Genomic DNA, 17,475 nt, shown 5'->3' with positions numbered 1-17,475 from the left:
TCAACACCGCAGAAGTGTTCTCTGGTATCAAAAGGCAGATCTAAGATACTGTCTCCAATACAAAATGAGTGGCCTGGAATACCGTACAAACTGCGTAACACCTACACTACAGAAAATATTAAAACACTGCACACCTCAACGAACAGAGCAAGCTGCGCCTTTCCATCCTGTGCTTAGGTGGTTTAGCCTATGTGTGCTGATACGCAGGCTCAAGAGCTGCTTTCGCACTGAAGACATACAAAAAACCAGAACTAATAAAATAAAATTGTCATTAGTATTTAATCACCTGTAAAAAATAAACTAGCAATTTCAGTTTACATCTCATTGCACAAGATCAAAGCAGGCCTTCGGTCTAAACACAGGAAAGTGACTCCCACCTACGGGCAGTGAAGAAATATTCTCACATCAGCAAAAGAAAAGAACGTGGACAAGCCACAGAGCATTCAACTCACACTGCACAGCCTTATCCAAAGTGAAGCTCATCGCAAGGCTCCTAGGCTCGGGGGCTAGAATTTTCACAAATACCAAATGACATTTTCAAAAGAACTTTCAAAATATGGGAACAACTGAACTCCCGGAGAGCTCTACACTTCTCCGCGTAAGACAAGAAGCAGCAGAAGCACTGTTGAGTTAAATTCAAGAACCCGCTCAGCTTTATTAGATCGCTGTGTTTACAAGAACTAGCGGTAGCGGTGCAGCTGCAGGGTGTTGCGTCGCTTCCAGGCAGCGCGGCGCGAGCCACCGATGGTGTGGTGGAATTTGTGGCCCTTGCCCAGACCGCGGCTCTTCCGCCCGGCAGACGTAAGGCCACGCATCTCCCTGTGCTTGTGGACGGGCTTGGTGATCCACTGCGTGTCGGGGTTGCGCCTGATGGCCTTGTGGAAGGGGTCGATCAGGATCACTTCGAAAAACTTGTACGTGGAATCCTCTCCCACCCAGTAGGAGTTCAACACTCTCAGAGCCCCGCAGTGACGGCCAGCACGCTCCTGGAAGAAAAAATCCACGTGAAAGGCTATAAAAACATGGAGGCAGGGATACAACTTAGGAGAAGGACTTGCATAACATGCAGAAGGAGATGAGTAACTCAAACCTAAAATTTTGTAGGTGTTAGAATTTTCAGTTTGCCCCAAGTGAACCTTCCCCCCGAACTGTACAACTTCTGGCTGCAAAAACACCACAAAAAAGTATTGGCCAAAGAAATCTATATTGAAAAAAATGGTGAATACCTTAGTGATACAGGTTTTACAGAATGTAACGAGGAAGGCATTTGGTTGACAAAGAGAAGAACTGCTTTGTACACAGAAGCACCCAATGAGTAAACACACAGAGTGAAAAACAACTTCAAGGTGGAGATGAAGACCACAAGGTAGACTTGGGGCCATGGAACAATCTTTTGTGGAAAGTTACGAAAGACTGATCCGAAGTTACAGGGGAGGAAGACATTTCTGCAGGACCTAAGCACATGCTGACAAATATGAACAAATATGAACAGCTGATGTAGCAAGTTCCACTATTCCTATTCTTGGTTGTGGTTGGAAAGAAAACAGTCTTAGAGTTTAGGAAACTAAGCAGAAAATGCAAGTTCTGAAACTCAATCTGCCTCTTCTGTCAAGAAAACTCCTTATTTTACTTAACACTATCAGTGTGTCTAATCCCAGGACTTTACCATCACTGTGGAAAAGTACAAACCAACAGATCCCATTCATCTTCTATCCCAATGTGATCCCAACTTATTAGTACCGTCTTCCCCCAAACCTTAGTTGACTGTTTCCTGAATACGAAATTTATTTTCTTCAAGTCCTTGTTTTACTCCAGCACACGGCAGTGACACATACCGAACATTAAAATACCTCCCGCCCTCAACCAGCTTCTATTTGGGGATGACAGCTACAGTCACGGTTTGGCATTTCTAGAATAGTTTTATCCGAAGAATAGAAGTCTTCCAGGAGAAAGCAAGCCAGCTTTTGGACTAAAACAGAGGGTCAGTAACCTCTTGCACAAGCTGTCATCACAACCGAGCATGTGATTAGCCATCAGACATCTGGGAATGGCATATATGAAGAGCACACTGTGAACGCTCTATTTAAAAATACAGTTCTGTGTTTTAACTCATCACCTCTGTTTTAAAATAGAATTAATGCTCTGCTTAATGATGGAAAGACAAGGAGCAGTCTTCATTCTTTTACAATGCCTCTTTTTCAGAGCGCAGCCTCGTGCTGTTCTAAGCCATGGAGTTTTATCCATAGGTGAGAGCTACAGCCCTTCATCACTACTCTTGCTGTGTCACTGCGAAATTTAACAAAGATTGCCCTGAATGAAAGCTTCCATTTTCAGTATTTTGTTTTGATTTTTTAAATTAGACTGTTTCTGGCATGCTGTTTTCAGATCCTACGACACAGCTCAGTACACTGCACAGCACTCTTACTACGTAAACAGGTGCTGCAGGTTTTAAGAGAGGAACTTGCTCGTACTTCATTGAAGGACCTTTGCCGAAAGCTGGCAATACATAGATCATGGTAGGGAACGTAACGGCAGGATTTACCAATGACCCAAGTCAGGCTCTTTGTTGTATTTGCATTTTGAATCCTCATGCCTAACCCCTGGTTTTACAGCAGTTTATACTAGTAGCATGTCTTTCCCTGCACACACTGTGCCATACTTCAGGAAGAGGAACACACTTCAAGAAACCACCTCAGCAGTACTTCTGCCACCTGCTACCTGTAAAGTTGGAACAGTTTTTAGCATTTGCCTCAGTACCGCTTTTCGAAACACCCAGGTGCTCTCCTGCTATCAGCATTCAAGACTTCTACCTAACAGAAAACAGTCATTGTTTTTGTCTCGGAGTATTTTCCGTTTTTACAGACTAGGCATGACCTTCGTAACCCCCATTTTCTGAGCAGTAACCAGAATACTCACCTCTGCTACGGACTGGAGGCTCCGGGCAAACTTCAGCTGGTTCACACCATGATGCACGGGTTTGCCATAGGTTGCACCTTTTGGGACAGGGCGCTTGCGGCCACCGCGGCGAACGCGGACACGGTAGATAACATACCCTGAAAGAAATGGTGACTGTCAGCGCAGGCAGTGCAAACTACGGTGAGGCAACTTAATGCCCATACTGCATTTCCAACCCATAACATTTCACAGGAAACGCTGCAAAAAAGTAGGTCACTGTACCAATAGCTGCTAAAACCTACAACTCTCGGTGACTAGCGTAGGGTGTTTTTGTTATTTCCATTGTGACTGAATAATGGAAGTGATGTATTGTTGTGACTACTTTCTAGTTCCAAACCAGAGTTTGTGGCACCTTTCCACTGTGCGCTTTGGTATGAACTAAGAACAGCTGTAGCTATATGATAACACACACAAGAAAAAACCATCCTAAACTCTCCTCATCCCAAGAAAGCAACAAAGCAGTCACCTCAGAACTAAAACGCCACACTGCAACAGCATCCATAAGGCACTGAAGTACAAGCCATACATAAACCCTGTGGAAACCTGACCACTGAAAAAGGAGGAAAGGAAACCTCACAAATGTAACAGAAGCTTAGATTCTTCACTTTTTTATTATCCTGCTTTGAAGATCTGCTCTCGTTACAGATGGATGCCCACTTTCCCTGAGTTTGTTTCACTCCCCAGTAACTTTCCTAATGATGATAGAAACTAATTTAACCTTGGCAAGCCCAGACAACTATAAAGCAGCTAACTTGTTGAGACTGGTGACAAAATCTGGCCAGAGAAAGGAACCCCCACACCCACAAATCTACTGTGCTAAAAGCACTGGTCAACATTGCAGCAATAACAGCGCAAGAGCAAGAACTGAAGTCAAGATCCACTTGATCTTCCTCTGCCTAATTGACCACAGGGGGCATGAACTCAGAATTACATGAAATAAGGTTTGGGATGTAGGCACTGCTATTGATTTAATACATTTATAACAGTATTTCATCCAGGAGATCTCAGGCGGCGTTCCAGCTTCTGATTTTGGCATTCTGCTATCAGTTAAGGAAGGAAGCAGGCTGACAGGAACGTGGTAGCTCCATCTCATTACCTTGCTTGGCCTTATATCCCAGCCTGCGAGCCTTGTCTGGCCTGGTCGGCCGGGGAGCGCGGTGCAGGGCAGAGAGCTGGCGGTACTGCCAGCAGCGCACGCGGAGGAGGAACCGCATCACGTCCGACTGCTTTTTCCTCCATAGCTCCTGGATGTACTTGTAGGCACCCATGGCTGGCTACCTGCTGAGATCGAGAGATCAATTAAAAGAGGGCAGTAATTAACATATTGAATTTGCATGTCTTCTCATAAAATGGTGCAGTATGAGGCTGTGCACGTAACACCGCTGGCACACAGTATGCTTGGGTGCTGTTTTGTAATTGTTGGCACACTTGGTAACACGCTGGCTCCCATTTCCCAGTCTGCAGTAGAACACACAGCAGTTCTGAGGAATTTTCTTCCACTTCACGTGTTCTTTAGCATCGAACTGCGCAGTTAAGGAGCTGGTGCCTCACGTGCTTGAGATGTCACCAACACTGACAGCTACCACCTGAACCAAGCCGTGAATGCCGCTCTTTGACGAGATGCATGACTGTGAGGGCCCTGATGTTAATTCATAACGTGGTTTAAATATCCCTAAACGCTGAGCACCCAGACCCCAGCAGAACGCAGAGACAAACCCAACTCCATCAGATCACCACCCAATTCACCATCCAAAACCACAGCTCGCTGCACCTTTTGATGTGCCCCAGCCCTCCCCTCCCCTCCCCACCCCCAGCCTCCATTCCGGGCCCCCTGCGGCCCTCCCCACCCACCGAGCTCCCCGCGGCCTACCCCCACCCCCCGCCCTCCCGCAGCCCGGGGGCCCTCCGCCGGCCTGAGGCCCGCATCCCGGCCGCCGGGCAGCCCCGCCGAGCCCCGCGGGCGGCCGGATGGTTGCGGATGGGGCCCGATGGCGGCGGATGGCGGCGGATGGCGGCCCGGGCCGAGCGCAGACGTACCCCGCACCCGATGGCGCCCCACGCCGGAAAGGAAGAGGCCCACCTCCCACAACCCCCCGCGGCGGCACCGCGCTTCCGGCGGGCGGGCGCGGCGCCTGATGGGTAATGTAGTCCCCGGAGGGCCTCGCTCCGCGGCAGCCAACCCGGCCCCGCCCCCCCCGCCCCGGTGCCAGCCAATGGGAGCGAGGGGGCGGGGCCCGGCGCGGCGCGGCGCTAATGGGGGCGGCGGGGGAAGCTGAGCCCAGGTGCGCGCGCGCGCTGGGGGCGGGGGCGCGCGGGGCCGGGGGCGCGCGCGGCGCGGGCACGGCGGGGGCCGGGGGCTGGGCGGGAATGGGGGGGGGGCGGCCTCTGGAGCAGCCCCTGGGTGGGTTGGGGGAAGGGGTTGGGGCAAGGGGTTGGCACGAACACGTCCTGAGGAAGCCATCCCCCAAAAAGGAGCGCTTTGGGGTTCCTACATGTGAAAAATAATAAATAATAATAATAATAAAAATGAATGAAATGGTAAATCCTAAGGGGAAGCCCTGCTGCTGCTGTCAGCCCCCACCCCCAGGCGCTTATGTCCCTCCTGACCCCGTGCCCGGCACTGCAGGGAGCGGGGTGTGGGAGCAGGGAAGGGGCCTGGTGCCAGGGGGGCTTTGTCCCAGCTGCGTGGTGACCCCTTTTCCCTTTTTTTCCCCCTTTTTTCCCCTTTTTCCCTTCCCCTTTCCCTCCCATTGCAGAGCACCCAGGCTCACACAGTTGTACCTGGTCCCACCAAGCCCCCCCCAGCTCTGGGGTGCCCCACTCATTCCCCAGAGCTGCCCCTGCTCCTGTAGGGCAGCCCCATCCGCACCCAGGCTGGCCGACACCAGACCCCAAACCCCTCTCCAACCTTCCCCTTCCCGTGCCCGTGACCCTAAAGCTTTCCTTCCAGCCCCTGCGCCATGAAACCTTTAGCTCTGTGCGCCTGAGCCGGGCACCGACGGCGGCAGCCTGAAACCCTACAAGTGGCGTGGGAGGAAGCCCAAGTCCTAAAAATACCATCGCTGGGGAGGGAGCTGCGCCTCGGTGGCTCCCGCTGCCTTTTGGGGCTCTGCTGTGGGTCCCCGTGCTCAGCAGCACCCCTCCGCTGGCCCTGCTGTCCTGGGAGAGATGGGGAAGGGCTACAAGGTGGTGGTGTGCGGCATGGCGTCGGTGGGAAAAACCGCAATTTTGGAGCAGCTCCTCTACGGAAAGCACACCGTGGGTGAGATATTTTTACCTCTTTTTTTTTTTTTTTTTTTTGGGTTGTTTCCTTTTCCAGAGTCTTGCTCTGTGCGGGCCCCGCGGAGCGGTAAGCCAGGGCCGCGAGCTGCGCGGAGGTGATGGAGGAAATGAGCGTGGTCTGGGTTCATCTCTGGGCAGTTCCTGAGGCTCGCAGTCCCTTACCGAGTTTTAAATTGGTAGGGGGAAGAGCCCTTGCCCTGATGTTGCCCATGCCAAAAAACCAGGAGTGTGCGACAAGAACCTAAGAGAAAAGCAGACGATGCGCTTGCTGCCCATTTACATAAGAAATACCTTGTTCCCCGAAGGATGCTCTTGATGCCAGAATAATAAATAATATCATGTGATTCACACAGATTGTTTAAACTTCTGTCCCACCTTCTCAAAACTTTATTTGGCTTGGTTTTGGCTAATACTTAATCAGAGAGCTGGAAAGAAAAACATCTCTGCTTTAGATCCTGTGGTTTGCTCTGGACTTCAAAGGCTGAGCTTCCCAGCTCTCAGATAAATCCTCCTGTGGAAAACAGACCTGGGACAGGGGCACGGGATGTCAGAGCCTCGCTGTGCACAAACGAAGGGAGCCGAGGGCAAAGCTGGCTCGCTTCCCTCTGTTCCTGCCTGGCCTGGATGTTAGAGGGAGGGCAGCGGTCACTGGGCTGGTGAATTGTTCTGCCAGGAGTGAATCACAGGGGCTTGACAGAGGATTTCTAGCCAAGGGACTAGGAGCTTTTCCTTGGGGCAGTGAATTAAATTAAGCGTTGGGGTGAGCCTCCGGATGAATATTGGGGTTTGGAGCACGGTGCTTGGCAGGCACTGTGCCTTTAAAATGTGTGGACGGGAGGAATTTGCTGGCAAAGCCTGACACAGAACTGTGCGCTAATGCTGTCGTTTAAGAGGAGGATTTCCTCTAACGTTGCAGCAACATCTGCTTCCAGCACCTTACCAAGACCCGTGCGCATAGCCCTGCGGAGCTCTCGGCGCCGACACTGCAAAACCTGCGGGTTGCGGGCTTTTCCCTCTGCTGCTGCCCTGATTTTCATCATCCCCGGGCCAGGCGGTGCTCTAGGGCTCTCAAGCAGTGTGAGCAAGGCCACGCTGCCTAAATCATGTTGCCTTTTGTTGTTTCCTGCCCCGTGCTCTGATCAGCGGCCGCAGCAGGGAGGATTTTCAGCCGCCTGCGCCATCAGGTGCTCTGGGGCTGGCTTGCTGCGCCTCCGTGCTTCTGGCAGAGCTGCCCCTGGGAGCCATTCTAGTGCAGGGATGGCCCCTCTGCGTTTAAAACACTATTACTAGGTCTCAACCCAGGTTTCTGAAAGCAGATGAACACCTCCTGGCTGCTGGCCCATCGGGCAGGAGGTGAGAAGGCCCCGCGGGCGCTGAAGGCCCACCCGTTTGGAGCCATGGGGCACGGCGACACGGGCACAAGCTGTACCAAAACCTGTATCAAAAAACTGCTTCCTGACTCCTGCAGCTCTGGTGCTGCTCCAAGGGCAGGGCTGACACACATGCCAGCATCCATGGCCTCCTCGCTGTGATTCAAGGGGCGTGCTTGAATTTGGTTGCAGGCTTGGAGCTCAAGGCCTGGCGTCATCTGCTGAGGTGTCCAAGGCACCGATGGCGGGGTCTCCTCCTGGTGCTTGGTCAGGCATGAGCCTCTGCCGGTGCTGATGTGCCTCCTGCTGACTTTCCTTTAAAAGAGAGCGGTGGTACAGCTGCCATCAGGGTCGGGATTTGTGTCCTCGGAGTTTTCACGCTGCTATATAAAGCCCTTGGCTCAGAGCCCATGCCCTGGGCTGTGTGCTTGGTGGTGGTGCTGTACACCCAGTGGTACTGCGGCGGTTTTCCTAAAAAAAAATCACACCTTCAGCTCTCCCTGGCTTGTCATGGATGAAGTCCCTACATGGCCAGCAGCCAGCACTCTTGCAAAGGCACAAAGATTGCTTGAACTCAAAGGGAAAAAAATACTAGGGAGGGAGGAATAGCACTGAAGAGGGAATATCCACATCCCTGTAGCATGCGAGCAACGATGTACAGTGTTTGGCTTTGTGCTAGGCTGTAGGTATTTTTCCTTGAACAGTGCTGCTGTTCAGTGATGGCTCATAAGGGGGTCTTCCTTCTGCCTTTGAAATGCCTCTGGTGCCTCAACCCATGGCAGAGCTTATCAGCTAAAGAGGAGATGAGAACTCTTCCAGTAGAAAATGCTATTTCCCTTATCGCTGCCTCCTGACTGCATAAATAGCTGGTATGGCTGTGTTCATGAGCAGCTACTTCAGATCGTCTAACTACCTGGGAGTAAAAGCACTACATGCTATTGTGATCAGAACCCATACTGAGAGAGAATTTGCCTCACTTGGTCTCAGCTTGAGGGATTTGGGGTTTTGGATGGAAGACTTCCACATTACGCATTCCTAGACCTTTGTTTCTCAAATCCAAACTATCTCCTGACAGAGCTGCAGGCAGCTTTGAATTTTAGAAATGTCTGAAGATGGAGCTGAATGTATGTATGTAACTGAGGGTCACAACCGTGCCTGCTGGCTGGTGGCACCAATACTTGAACTAGCGGCTAAATCTAAACAGATCAGCTCCTGTTGTCCAGCTCCAAAGGCTTCTCCAACTCTTCTCTGAGTCATGGATCCTCTGATACGCAGTCATCTGAGATCTAAGTAAGCAAAGTCTGTCATGCTGGAGTTGTAAAAATGCAAGGAATGGCAGGTTTTAGGAGCTCTTTGCAGGGAAGAGGGAGGGAAAGGTTATGGGAGACTGAGATCTTCAAATGCACTCAGGAACACACAAGGTTTTCACTACATTTATGTAGTGAAAACAGTCCCTTGGGATCTTCTGAAACTCCATGTCTCAAAATTTTGCTCTATGTAGTATTTGCAATACCTTTGCTTTGCCTAGCTTGGCTTTGCAGTGCTCATTAGTATATTGAGCCTTTTCTTGTCTTCATCAGGAAACCACCAGGGGCTGAAACACCACTCAATTTATGACTGAGGCTTCCCCTTGCAGTTCCTCTGTGGCAGCAGTTGGTAACCTAGATGAAGACCTTTTTGCCTTTCCCAGGGCTTGCACCAGCTAAAAAGGTGCTGGAAAATGGCATCTGTCTCCCGTCTACTCCTCCCTTCTCTCCTCAACATCTTTAAATTGTCTACTTAACAAAGAAACCAGGAGATTGTTCGCTGCCCTGTTAGCTCCCCTTTTCCCTCACAACTTCTGGACCTGCAAGCTGGTTCCACCTGGCTGTTCCTCTGTGCCACAAGAGGAGATATTTCAAAATATGTTTCTCTAAACCTAGAAAAACTGGTGGCAGGAGAGAGAGAGCAAAGCCCCATGGCAGTGCTCTCCACCAGGAAAAACCTACTCAAGTTGGCAGGGCAGAACTTGCCAGCAGAAGCTGCCCTCGCCCATCCTGGTAGCCAAGGTGGCCTGGAGATGCCAGTGATGGGAAGGATGGGGTGGTGACGGACACTGGGCTTGCCTGGTCACTTCTGCTGCTCGTACCACTTGCCCAGCTCACCTTTGAATGGAGATCAGGAAAGTGTTGGTATGGGATGGTGCTAAGCAGGAACGTAAATATTGTGCTTCCTCCCTCAGTGTATATAGGTGAACTTTCACCTCTGGAAACTGGTACCGGTGCATGAATTCCAGGTCTTCCCCTCTGCCATTTAACGTCAAAATTTGTTGCTCTGTTCTGCTGACTTGCCCCGCAGGTCTTAATTTTTCCTCTCCATTTTCAAGAGGGATGTTAAAAGACATAATTTTCACTGCTACTTTTATTGCCATTAGGAAGAGACTGTCACGGAAGAATGTGGATATGTTAAAGACCACTGAATTACAGCGCAGCATTTAGATGATAAAAACCTGCCCGGCGTTATTCATGGAGTCCTAAACAGAAAACTTAGGTACTTGTAGTTCATTCCTTCTTGCCAAAGTAATATTTACTGATGTTGGATACTTCCTTGACCTGTCTGCACAATGAAATGAAGCAGAGCAAGAAAAAACACCGGGCTATATCCAGAAGACCTACTTCAGTCTCTAAAAATGCCCTTCTGACACATTCTGCAGCCCACAGTGAGGGTTCACCCTTTCTCTTGTTTTGTTCTGCTCTTAGTTTTGCTCTTGCATGTTAGCAGGGCTATATTTGGAGGCAAAATAAATTAATTTGTGGCAAACCTAGTAAGAGCTTGATCTATGAAGGCTGCACAAAGAGGGGCAAAAAGAACAGCTTGTGCCACTTTCCTGCACAGGAATGCTGCATACATCACAGGGAGCGATGCGCGTGGGTGGAATTCTTTAGCTTGTTTGTCAAGGCAAAGTATTTTGAATACTGTGTCACTGAATATAGCAAAATCCTTATTTTCGCAGGCCAGATAATCCCTTGTGTTTTCATAAACAATGCACTAATGTAGTCCCTTTTTGGCAGACAAAGAGAATAATGCAGTACTCATGGCTGTAGCCCTGCACCAGCAAGCAGTCCGTGTATACAGGAATGCAGGGCAGACAAAAAGAGGGTTGATATGAATATTTAACACTGCCTCTGACAGTAACCCAACCATACTATGCATAGTTTGTTGGGACCTGTTGTAACCTTATGGGCCTGCATCCAAGGTGACCACGAAGCTAAGGAGATCCACGTGTTTCCAGGCTTGGCGTGGAAAATATAGTTTTAATTAGCTCAGAGTAAGGTACCTTATAGTACCTCACGTTTACCATGGGGAAAGGAAGGAAGGAGAGCCAGTATGCAGATAGTTACCATGGAGCAGGTGGTATACATGAAAGCTTGTTACCTTGTGTGTGCTCTTGCCCTGAAGTAAATGAGCTTGCTCCTATTAGCAAATCTGAGTCATGTTAAATCCCTAAGGGATGGAAAAAGCTCACTGTGTATTTGGGTAAATACATCGTGCAACTTTGCTTGCATGCAAACATCCTCTTCCCATTCTGGCTTGATTTCACTCATTGGTTAGTTGTACCACCAATGCACGTTAATTGCCAGAACTACTCTTTTGGCTCATTCTTCTGCAGTATAATCCTGCTCAGTATGAGGCTCAAGGTGTTAGTACTTGCCTGTTTGGTGTTCCTTGGCCATTCTTCCCAAAGGCTATGTTTGGGCAGGCCCCTTTGCAGCATGTGCGATGGGCGGTGGGAGGTTGGGAAACCTGAGGGAAGAGCCATTTATCTTATCCCATCCTGCATTTACATGTTGTATAGATTAATTTTACAGGCGTAATCATGTGCTCGTATACTAGATGATTGTATTTACACAGTGGCACTACTGTAAATAGCTGGCGTGGCGATCTGCGGATACAGCCCTTCGTGGGCACGACAATCAAGGTCGAATCCAGGCCAAATCACCCTGGAAAAATAGGCACTGAAACCTATTGCAGGGTAAAGTTCCGCCGCACTGCGAGCAATCAGTACAGCGCTGCTGTGCTTATGCCAGCATGACCTTTCCTGCTTGATTTACAACAGGTTTAGAAGAGGGTGCCACGATGGAAGACGTGTACCTGGCGTCCGTGGAGACAGACCGGGGCGTGAAGGAACAGTTACGGCTTTATGACACCAGGGGTCTGCAGGAGGGCGTCGAGCTGCCAAAGCACTACTTCTCCGTCGCCGATGGCTTCGTTCTCGTGTATGCCGTGACCAGCCTCGAAGCCTTCCAAAGAGTTGAACTGCTCAAAAAAGAGATCGATGTCTTTAGAGATAAAAAGGAGGTAAACGCGTGGTTGCCGTAACTGCGTGGCTTATTGGCGTATCAGCGATAGGAAGCAAAGTTGCAAAGCACGGATTTTGTTCCTGTAAAACTTGCATAGTAAGGAAAACAAACGTACCTACAGCCTTGGGCGATCCAGAAAAAGGGAGCTTTCTCATGCTGGGGAAGCCTAATTCACATGCCATGCAGCTCATAAAAAAAAAAAAAAAAAAGCTTTTTTTTTTTTTTCCCCTTTCTGCTTCTACTGCAACTAAAATCCAGTTAGCTGAATGCACCCGTCAGTACACTTACGACTAATAAAACATATGGTCTGCAGCAGTGCAGTTCTTACTTTTTTTTAGGCATTGTACACGGGAAGTCAAGTGCACAGAATAATATCACAAAGGGCATTATCTTTGTTTGTTTTGTATTCACGTACTCGATGGCTTACAAACTGGTGTAATTGACAGCGGGTCTCCCAGACATTAGTCAATTGGCAAAACGGCTTTAATGTATCTTAACAACCATATTGAATCAATTCAATTGTGTGAAATGACTGCTCTATTTTCCCTTAGAAAGCAGCTAGTGTTTTCAGCTGACAGTGTTCCAGCTTAGCTAAACAAATATAACGTGCACGTGGCATTAGCATTACGGCTTTTCTTACAGTATCTTTGCATTCTCTAGTAGTTTTCCCTGCTAAATGTTTTGAGCCTACAGCTCTCCAAATGTCTGTTTTATGCTGTTAAAAAAAAAAAAAAAGGTGCATAAAGAATTAATCGGATAATGGTGGGGAGAGGCTTTCCAAAGCGTAACTTGTGCAGCACTCGCAGCACACGGGGTGGTGGAGGGAGGCAGGCTCCAAGTCTGACAGCAGGCAGCCGAAAGTGCAGTCAGAGGAGAGGTATGTTAGGTGGTGGGGCTGGTGCAAGCTGCAGGCTGTCACGTATGTCAGGGGTACGGCAGCCAGTCGTGACTACCCCACAGGGCGAGGAAAGGCGGATGAGCAGGAAATTTTTGCCAGGCAGTGTGCTGTGCGAGGACCCTGATTTATTGCTTTATGGCACGTTGTAACGCAGACAGGGAGTCGCAGCGCCGGCAGGATGTCTGCCCGGGGATCTGCCCAGAAGTCTTCTCTCTCGTTGCACGCAGGTGTTCCAGAAAGCAGGCAGTTTGTCTGTCCCCTGGGAGAGTTTAAAAGCTGTGGTCCTGACTGGGGGTGACATAGCTGAAATAGCAGTGCCTGCTGTAGGCTAGGTAAATGTTTCATTCCTGTGATTTCTATTCCATACGAAATACTCTTTGAAGCAAGTAGAAGGTCACATCAGGGGTCCTTAAGATAGCCCCAGCAGCCTTAAACTCTGGGCTGTGCTGGAACACAGCCTTAACCAAATTCAGGGGGCATCTCCACATACAGAAGTGCCCCTGAGCCAGCAGGACTTCGCCTTGTGGAGCAGCAGAATCCTCTGCCATGCAGCAGCTGACAGCAAGCTCTGATGGCTGTGGGGCTTCTTCAGCACACACCTTAAAGTCTGGCCAAATTTTATACTAAATAAAGGTTGTGTTCTCTTGTACTGATGGAGCTCAACCATGGGCAAAATTCAGCTGGAGTGTGTGGTAAATGTATATGAAGATTGTAGCTTCATTCAGAGGCTTTGCAAGGGGAAAAATATCTATCTGTACATCATGGGCTGCTATAGAAAAGAAAGGGTGCCTCAGACCACACAAGAACAGGAGAAACATCTCTAGATGGAAAGAAACAGGAGCCACGCTGTAGTCAGCCTGATGAAGAGGAAAAAGCAAGCAGGTGTGGTCACAGCAAAGAAAAAAAATGCTCAGCAGGAGAGGACTTTATCACTTGGTCATTGCCAAACCACAACAGAGTGTAGAGAGGAGGCTGCAGCTTGACTAAGGGCCTTGAACTATAAATATAGGCACGGCTTCCCCTATCAGCTGATGCTGTTAGAACGTTTTTAGAAAGTGGTTAAGTTAAAATAAGCAGGAACCGTAACTCGAAGTGGCCAGCTCTCCATGCAGCACTTCTCAGAAGAGAAGCAGAGGGCAAGCCACCGAGCTCAGCTCCACTACAGGGTCTTGGTGATAGAGAAGCCACGGAGAACTACCTGAAGGGCTGCCCTGGTTAGCTAACCAGCAGCTCCTGACACTGCTTCTGGCAGGCTGGCACGGGTGCTGCTCCCACCCTGTCAGCGACTGAAGGCTGTCCACGTAGGTCCCTCTGGTGGCTCAGCTCACCTGCAGGCAGGGGAAGCCCCCTGGGCTGGGAGAGTCCTGCACGTCCTATGATTAAAGGCAGCTCCCAAGCCATAGGTAGACGAGGCCAGTGTGAATCCCAGACCTTACACTTCCCCATTATGTTCAGCTTACCTGGAGCCAGCAGTAAGTTAAGGGACAGGTCTGAGCTGTGTTGCTACTTGCCTGCTGTTTAAAGGCACTGCCAATGGTGGATGCTGTTTGTGTAAAGCTCACCCTTCTGTTTGTAGGTAACAGTTATCGTCTTGGGAAACAAAACCGACCTGCTGGAGCAAAGACAAGTGGAAACAGAAGCGGCGCAGCAATGGGCAAGGGCTGAGAAAGTGAGACTGTGGGAAGTGACCGTGACAGACCGGAAAACGCTGCTTGAGCCCTTCACCTACCTAGCCAGCAAGCTCTCCCAGTCCCAGAACAAATCAACGTTCCCCTTGCCTGGAAGGAAGAGCAAAGGGAATAACTGTGATAACTAAGCTACCTTTAATGCTGTCTGCTGCTGCCAGGTGACAGCCTAAATCCTATCTCTGCCTTTAGCTGCACATGATTTCACTTAAAGCAATAATCTCATTCAGCAATAAAATCAGCAAGCTTATGGCTGAGAGGTATCCTTGAAAAAGTCACTGATGGCAAAAGCCTTGAAAAGCACTTAGGGCTAGGAGTCACCTTCCAACAAGGGCGAGCAGGGGGGAGCAGGGAGGGCAAGAGAGGCAGGTGGTCATCCCTTCAGCAGGGGCTTTGACTGTCCCTTGATATGGCCATAGTGAGGAACACTCCTCCTGCAGATCCGTAGCCTCTTGTCACAAGTAGTACTAGCTGCAATGAAGCTTTAAATTTGGAGAGAGGGTATATTTGACACGGCAACAGGCCTTTTACCTTGACCTTAAACAGGAAGCACCCTGGCTACAGAGGTTTTTGATGCTGCAGGAGGCTCAGGTCAGGGTGTTGTTGCAGGAGTGCTAGGGCAAGAGGAAGAAATACCAGCAAATTTAGCTGCTGAAGCTCTGGCAGTGTCTGAAAAATAAACAAGAAAGGAAAAAAAAAAAAAAAAAAAAGGAAAAAGAAATCTTGCAGGAGATCCTAGAACAGATCAACCCTAACGTGAAGCTTGTCAGTGAAGTCTGGCAAGTAGCTTCAGGAATTTATTTGTACAAACCAGAAAAGCTCTCACAGCACTCATTAATTTAACTACGACCTGAAGGACAGCATAGCTGTAACGTGGTTTTGTCCTAGCATGTCCAGTGCAAATCAGTCACATTCACACAGGTGATAATTTTACTCAGAAATTATATGGAACAACTCTGTAAGCAGGAGGTACCTCACCGGGCTCTGCGTGGCGGGTTGTGCAATATTCCTGCCCAGCCGCAGCAACCCACGGCCAGGACAAAGCTACAGGTGAGAGAACAGCTGGTACGAAGCACTGCACTGCTTTGTGAGAAGGGGCTACCTACAAAAGCTTTACGTGCTGCATTCGGAGCTCTGTGTAGGTAAACTTGTGCTGCAGAAATCTGCCATCCTAGCTCTGTCTGCACACTACGCAAAATTGACTGTAAAGGGGCAGAGCGACTGTTCCCAGAAAGGGACCAGCTTTTGGCCTCTAACCACTTTAATACACTGAGACCAGCTTTTCTTTGTATTAGAGGGCAGGAGTGGGGCAAGGGAGTGAACCGAAGTACTCAGTTCCCTAATTTTCCACAAAATTAATGTTGTTTTGAACAAATATCGAGAATTTCATTGTGAGTCAGCAAAACCACAAGCAACATTTGCATTGTCATATCATAGCTGCTAAACAGCAAGTGTGCTTAATGATCAAAATTAGGCCGTGTGCTTACAGCACTGCTCTTCCTGAATACTAGCAAATGAACTGCCGGCATTACTAATGTCAGAGCAACTGTACAATCCACTAAAAATTAAGCAAGTATTCCTACATTTATAATGAAGGCAGACGAAACTGTTTATGTGCTTTGCTCAATGTAGTTTGGATTGCTGTGGCCATCAAGCCAGATAAGAGAGCAATTACAAATGAGCAAGCAGCTGTAATGCCCTGCTGGAAACATACAATTGTTCCCATTGCAACACAGCAGCTGAGTAAGCACTGTAGCACGACCTCCCCCAACCTGGCTAGTAATAGTCATTGTCCCCAGCGATGCTGCAGAACAACACTCCCTTCTCACTCATTTCCTACCAAACACATGTGTACTCGAGGCTTCTCCCCACCCAGAGGACTCCTCAACCTGCCTGCGTGCTTGGGAAGTGGGCTGGCTTCAGAGCAGCAGCAGCTCAGCTGTTTGCTGCAACCTTTCACCGAGGAATTGGCGACGTTCCTCCCCTTCAGCTCCACAGAACCCTTCTTCGAGAGGGGACCTGATTCAGCTGCACAGCAAACGAAACACCAGAGACCTCTGCTAGCTGCACACTGTCACCGGGGCTGGCCCTTGAGCCAAGGGAGTGTTGACAAGCAAAGCCAGTCAGAATTAACCTACGACGTGTGGAGATGGAAGGCACAGAGACGACTGACTGGTTCCTGCCCAATTCTGCGCCCTGCAGACTCGCTGCCAGTGCCGCTGCTGAGACCGATGTCACCGCAGGCTGCTGGGGCCATGCCATGTGAGATCAGCTTGCTCTCTCCCCCCCCGGACAACTCAGGACTTGACATTTCAAGAAAGGCAAAAGGAAAAGGGATCTTCTGAGTGACTAAGACTGTGTTTCCAAATGGGTTATGTAAAGTCAGACATGTTATCTTTGATTTGGTTAAACTCGTTTCTAGATTATTTTGGACATCCACATAAACAACCACCACCAATCGTTTTATTTCACAGGCTTACTCCGATGCTTTTTAAGCACTCACTCAAATCAGTTGCCTGGTCTAAATACCATGCCATACCTGTGATGGAAATGGTCGTTTCTCCTCTGCAAACCATCTGCACGCAGTGGCTGGTACTGAGTCAAAATGAAACTCATTGTAGTGCAGTTTTACCTAGTGTCAATAAGTAAAATACAGCCGTACAGGGTATGCAGTAGTAGTGCATGGGCAGCATGTGTATTTTGCTCTTTGTTGTTCCACTGACTGAATGCGTCCTAAGTCACTGGGGTCATTTACCTGCTGTAAAGCTAGGCTGTCCCTTCACAAGATGATAGAGAAAAATGATTATAAAAAGAAAAATAAATAAATCAGTAAATTGAATCTCCTTTCTCTGTTTCTCTTACACTTTTGTCCTGCTGAACGCACAGTGCTCTGACCAGTCAACCCCAAATCAGCTCCAACTCCCCTGCCAGCTTCAAGATCTAAT

At 49.1% G+C, this 17,475-nt stretch overlaps 2 protein-coding genes across 7 annotated transcripts; one reads left to right on the top strand and one right to left on the bottom strand.

Annotated features, from left to right (window-relative positions):
* Positions 1-260: 260 nt before the first annotated feature.
* On the bottom strand, positions 261-5,051 carry RPL15 (ribosomal protein L15). Its single transcript, XM_032182688.1, has 4 exons — positions 4,993-5,051; positions 4,052-4,233; positions 2,917-3,053; positions 261-986 (listed from the first exon to the last, which is right to left on the bottom strand). The coding sequence occupies exons 2-4, from the start codon at positions 4,221-4,223 to the stop codon at positions 681-683; spliced, it is 615 nt and encodes a 204-aa protein (XP_032038579.1). The 5' UTR covers positions 4,224-4,233; positions 4,993-5,051; the 3' UTR covers positions 261-680.
* Positions 5,052-5,200: 149 nt separating this feature from the next.
* NKIRAS1 (NFKB inhibitor interacting Ras like 1) lies at positions 5,201-17,345 on the top strand. Of its 6 annotated transcripts, none has more exons than XM_032182913.1 (4): positions 5,208-5,237; positions 5,906-6,217; positions 11,704-11,945; positions 14,422-17,345. In XM_032182913.1, the coding sequence occupies exons 2-4, from the start codon at positions 6,124-6,126 to the stop codon at positions 14,659-14,661; spliced, it is 576 nt and encodes a 191-aa protein (XP_032038804.1). In that variant the 5' UTR covers positions 5,208-5,237; positions 5,906-6,123; the 3' UTR covers positions 14,662-17,345. The 6 variants fall into 6 exon arrangements, with proteins under 6 accessions (XP_032038808.1, XP_032038804.1, XP_032038805.1 ...); XM_032182914.1 differs by having other exon boundaries at positions 5,211-5,237; positions 5,712-6,217; XM_032182916.1 differs by lacking the exon at positions 5,906-6,217 and adding an exon at positions 10,021-10,136 and having other exon boundaries at positions 5,218-5,237.
* Positions 17,346-17,475: the final 130 nt, after the last annotated feature.

Source organism: Aythya fuligula, chromosome 2 (assembly GCF_009819795.1).
Source record: "Aythya fuligula isolate bAytFul2 chromosome 2, bAytFul2.pri, whole genome shotgun sequence".
In the NCBI taxonomy this organism is placed as follows: Eukaryota; Metazoa; Chordata; class Aves; order Anseriformes; family Anatidae; genus Aythya; species Aythya fuligula.
The sequence above is the reverse complement of the archived record's forward strand: the minus strand, read 5'-3'. Positions and strand labels throughout refer to the sequence as shown.

What these genes read in the sequence shown, in the direction of transcription:
- RPL15 (XM_032182688.1), bottom strand. Translation starts at nt 4,223, where the DNA reads ATGGGTGCCTACAAGTACATCCAGGAGCTATGGAGGAAAAAGCAGTCG. An exon ending in GGGATATAAGGCCAAGCAAG is followed by an intron (nt 3,054 to 4,051) that starts GTAATGAGATGG and finishes CATTTCTTTCAG; the next exon opens with GGTATGTTATCTACCGTGTC. An exon ending in GCCTCCAGTCCGTAGCAGAG is followed by an intron (nt 987 to 2,916) that starts GTGAGTATTCTG and finishes TTTTTCTTCCAG; the next exon opens with GAGCGTGCTGGCCGTCACTG.
- NKIRAS1 (XM_032182913.1), top strand. Translation starts at nt 6,124, where the DNA reads ATGGGGAAGGGCTACAAGGTGGTGGTGTGCGGCATGGCGTCGGTGGGA. An exon ending in CTACGGAAAGCACACCGTGG is followed by an intron (nt 6,218 to 11,703) that starts GTGAGATATTTT and finishes GATTTACAACAG; the next exon opens with GTTTAGAAGAGGGTGCCACG. An exon ending in TCTTTAGAGATAAAAAGGAG is followed by an intron (nt 11,946 to 14,421) that starts GTAAACGCGTGG and finishes TTCTGTTTGTAG; the next exon opens with GTAACAGTTATCGTCTTGGG.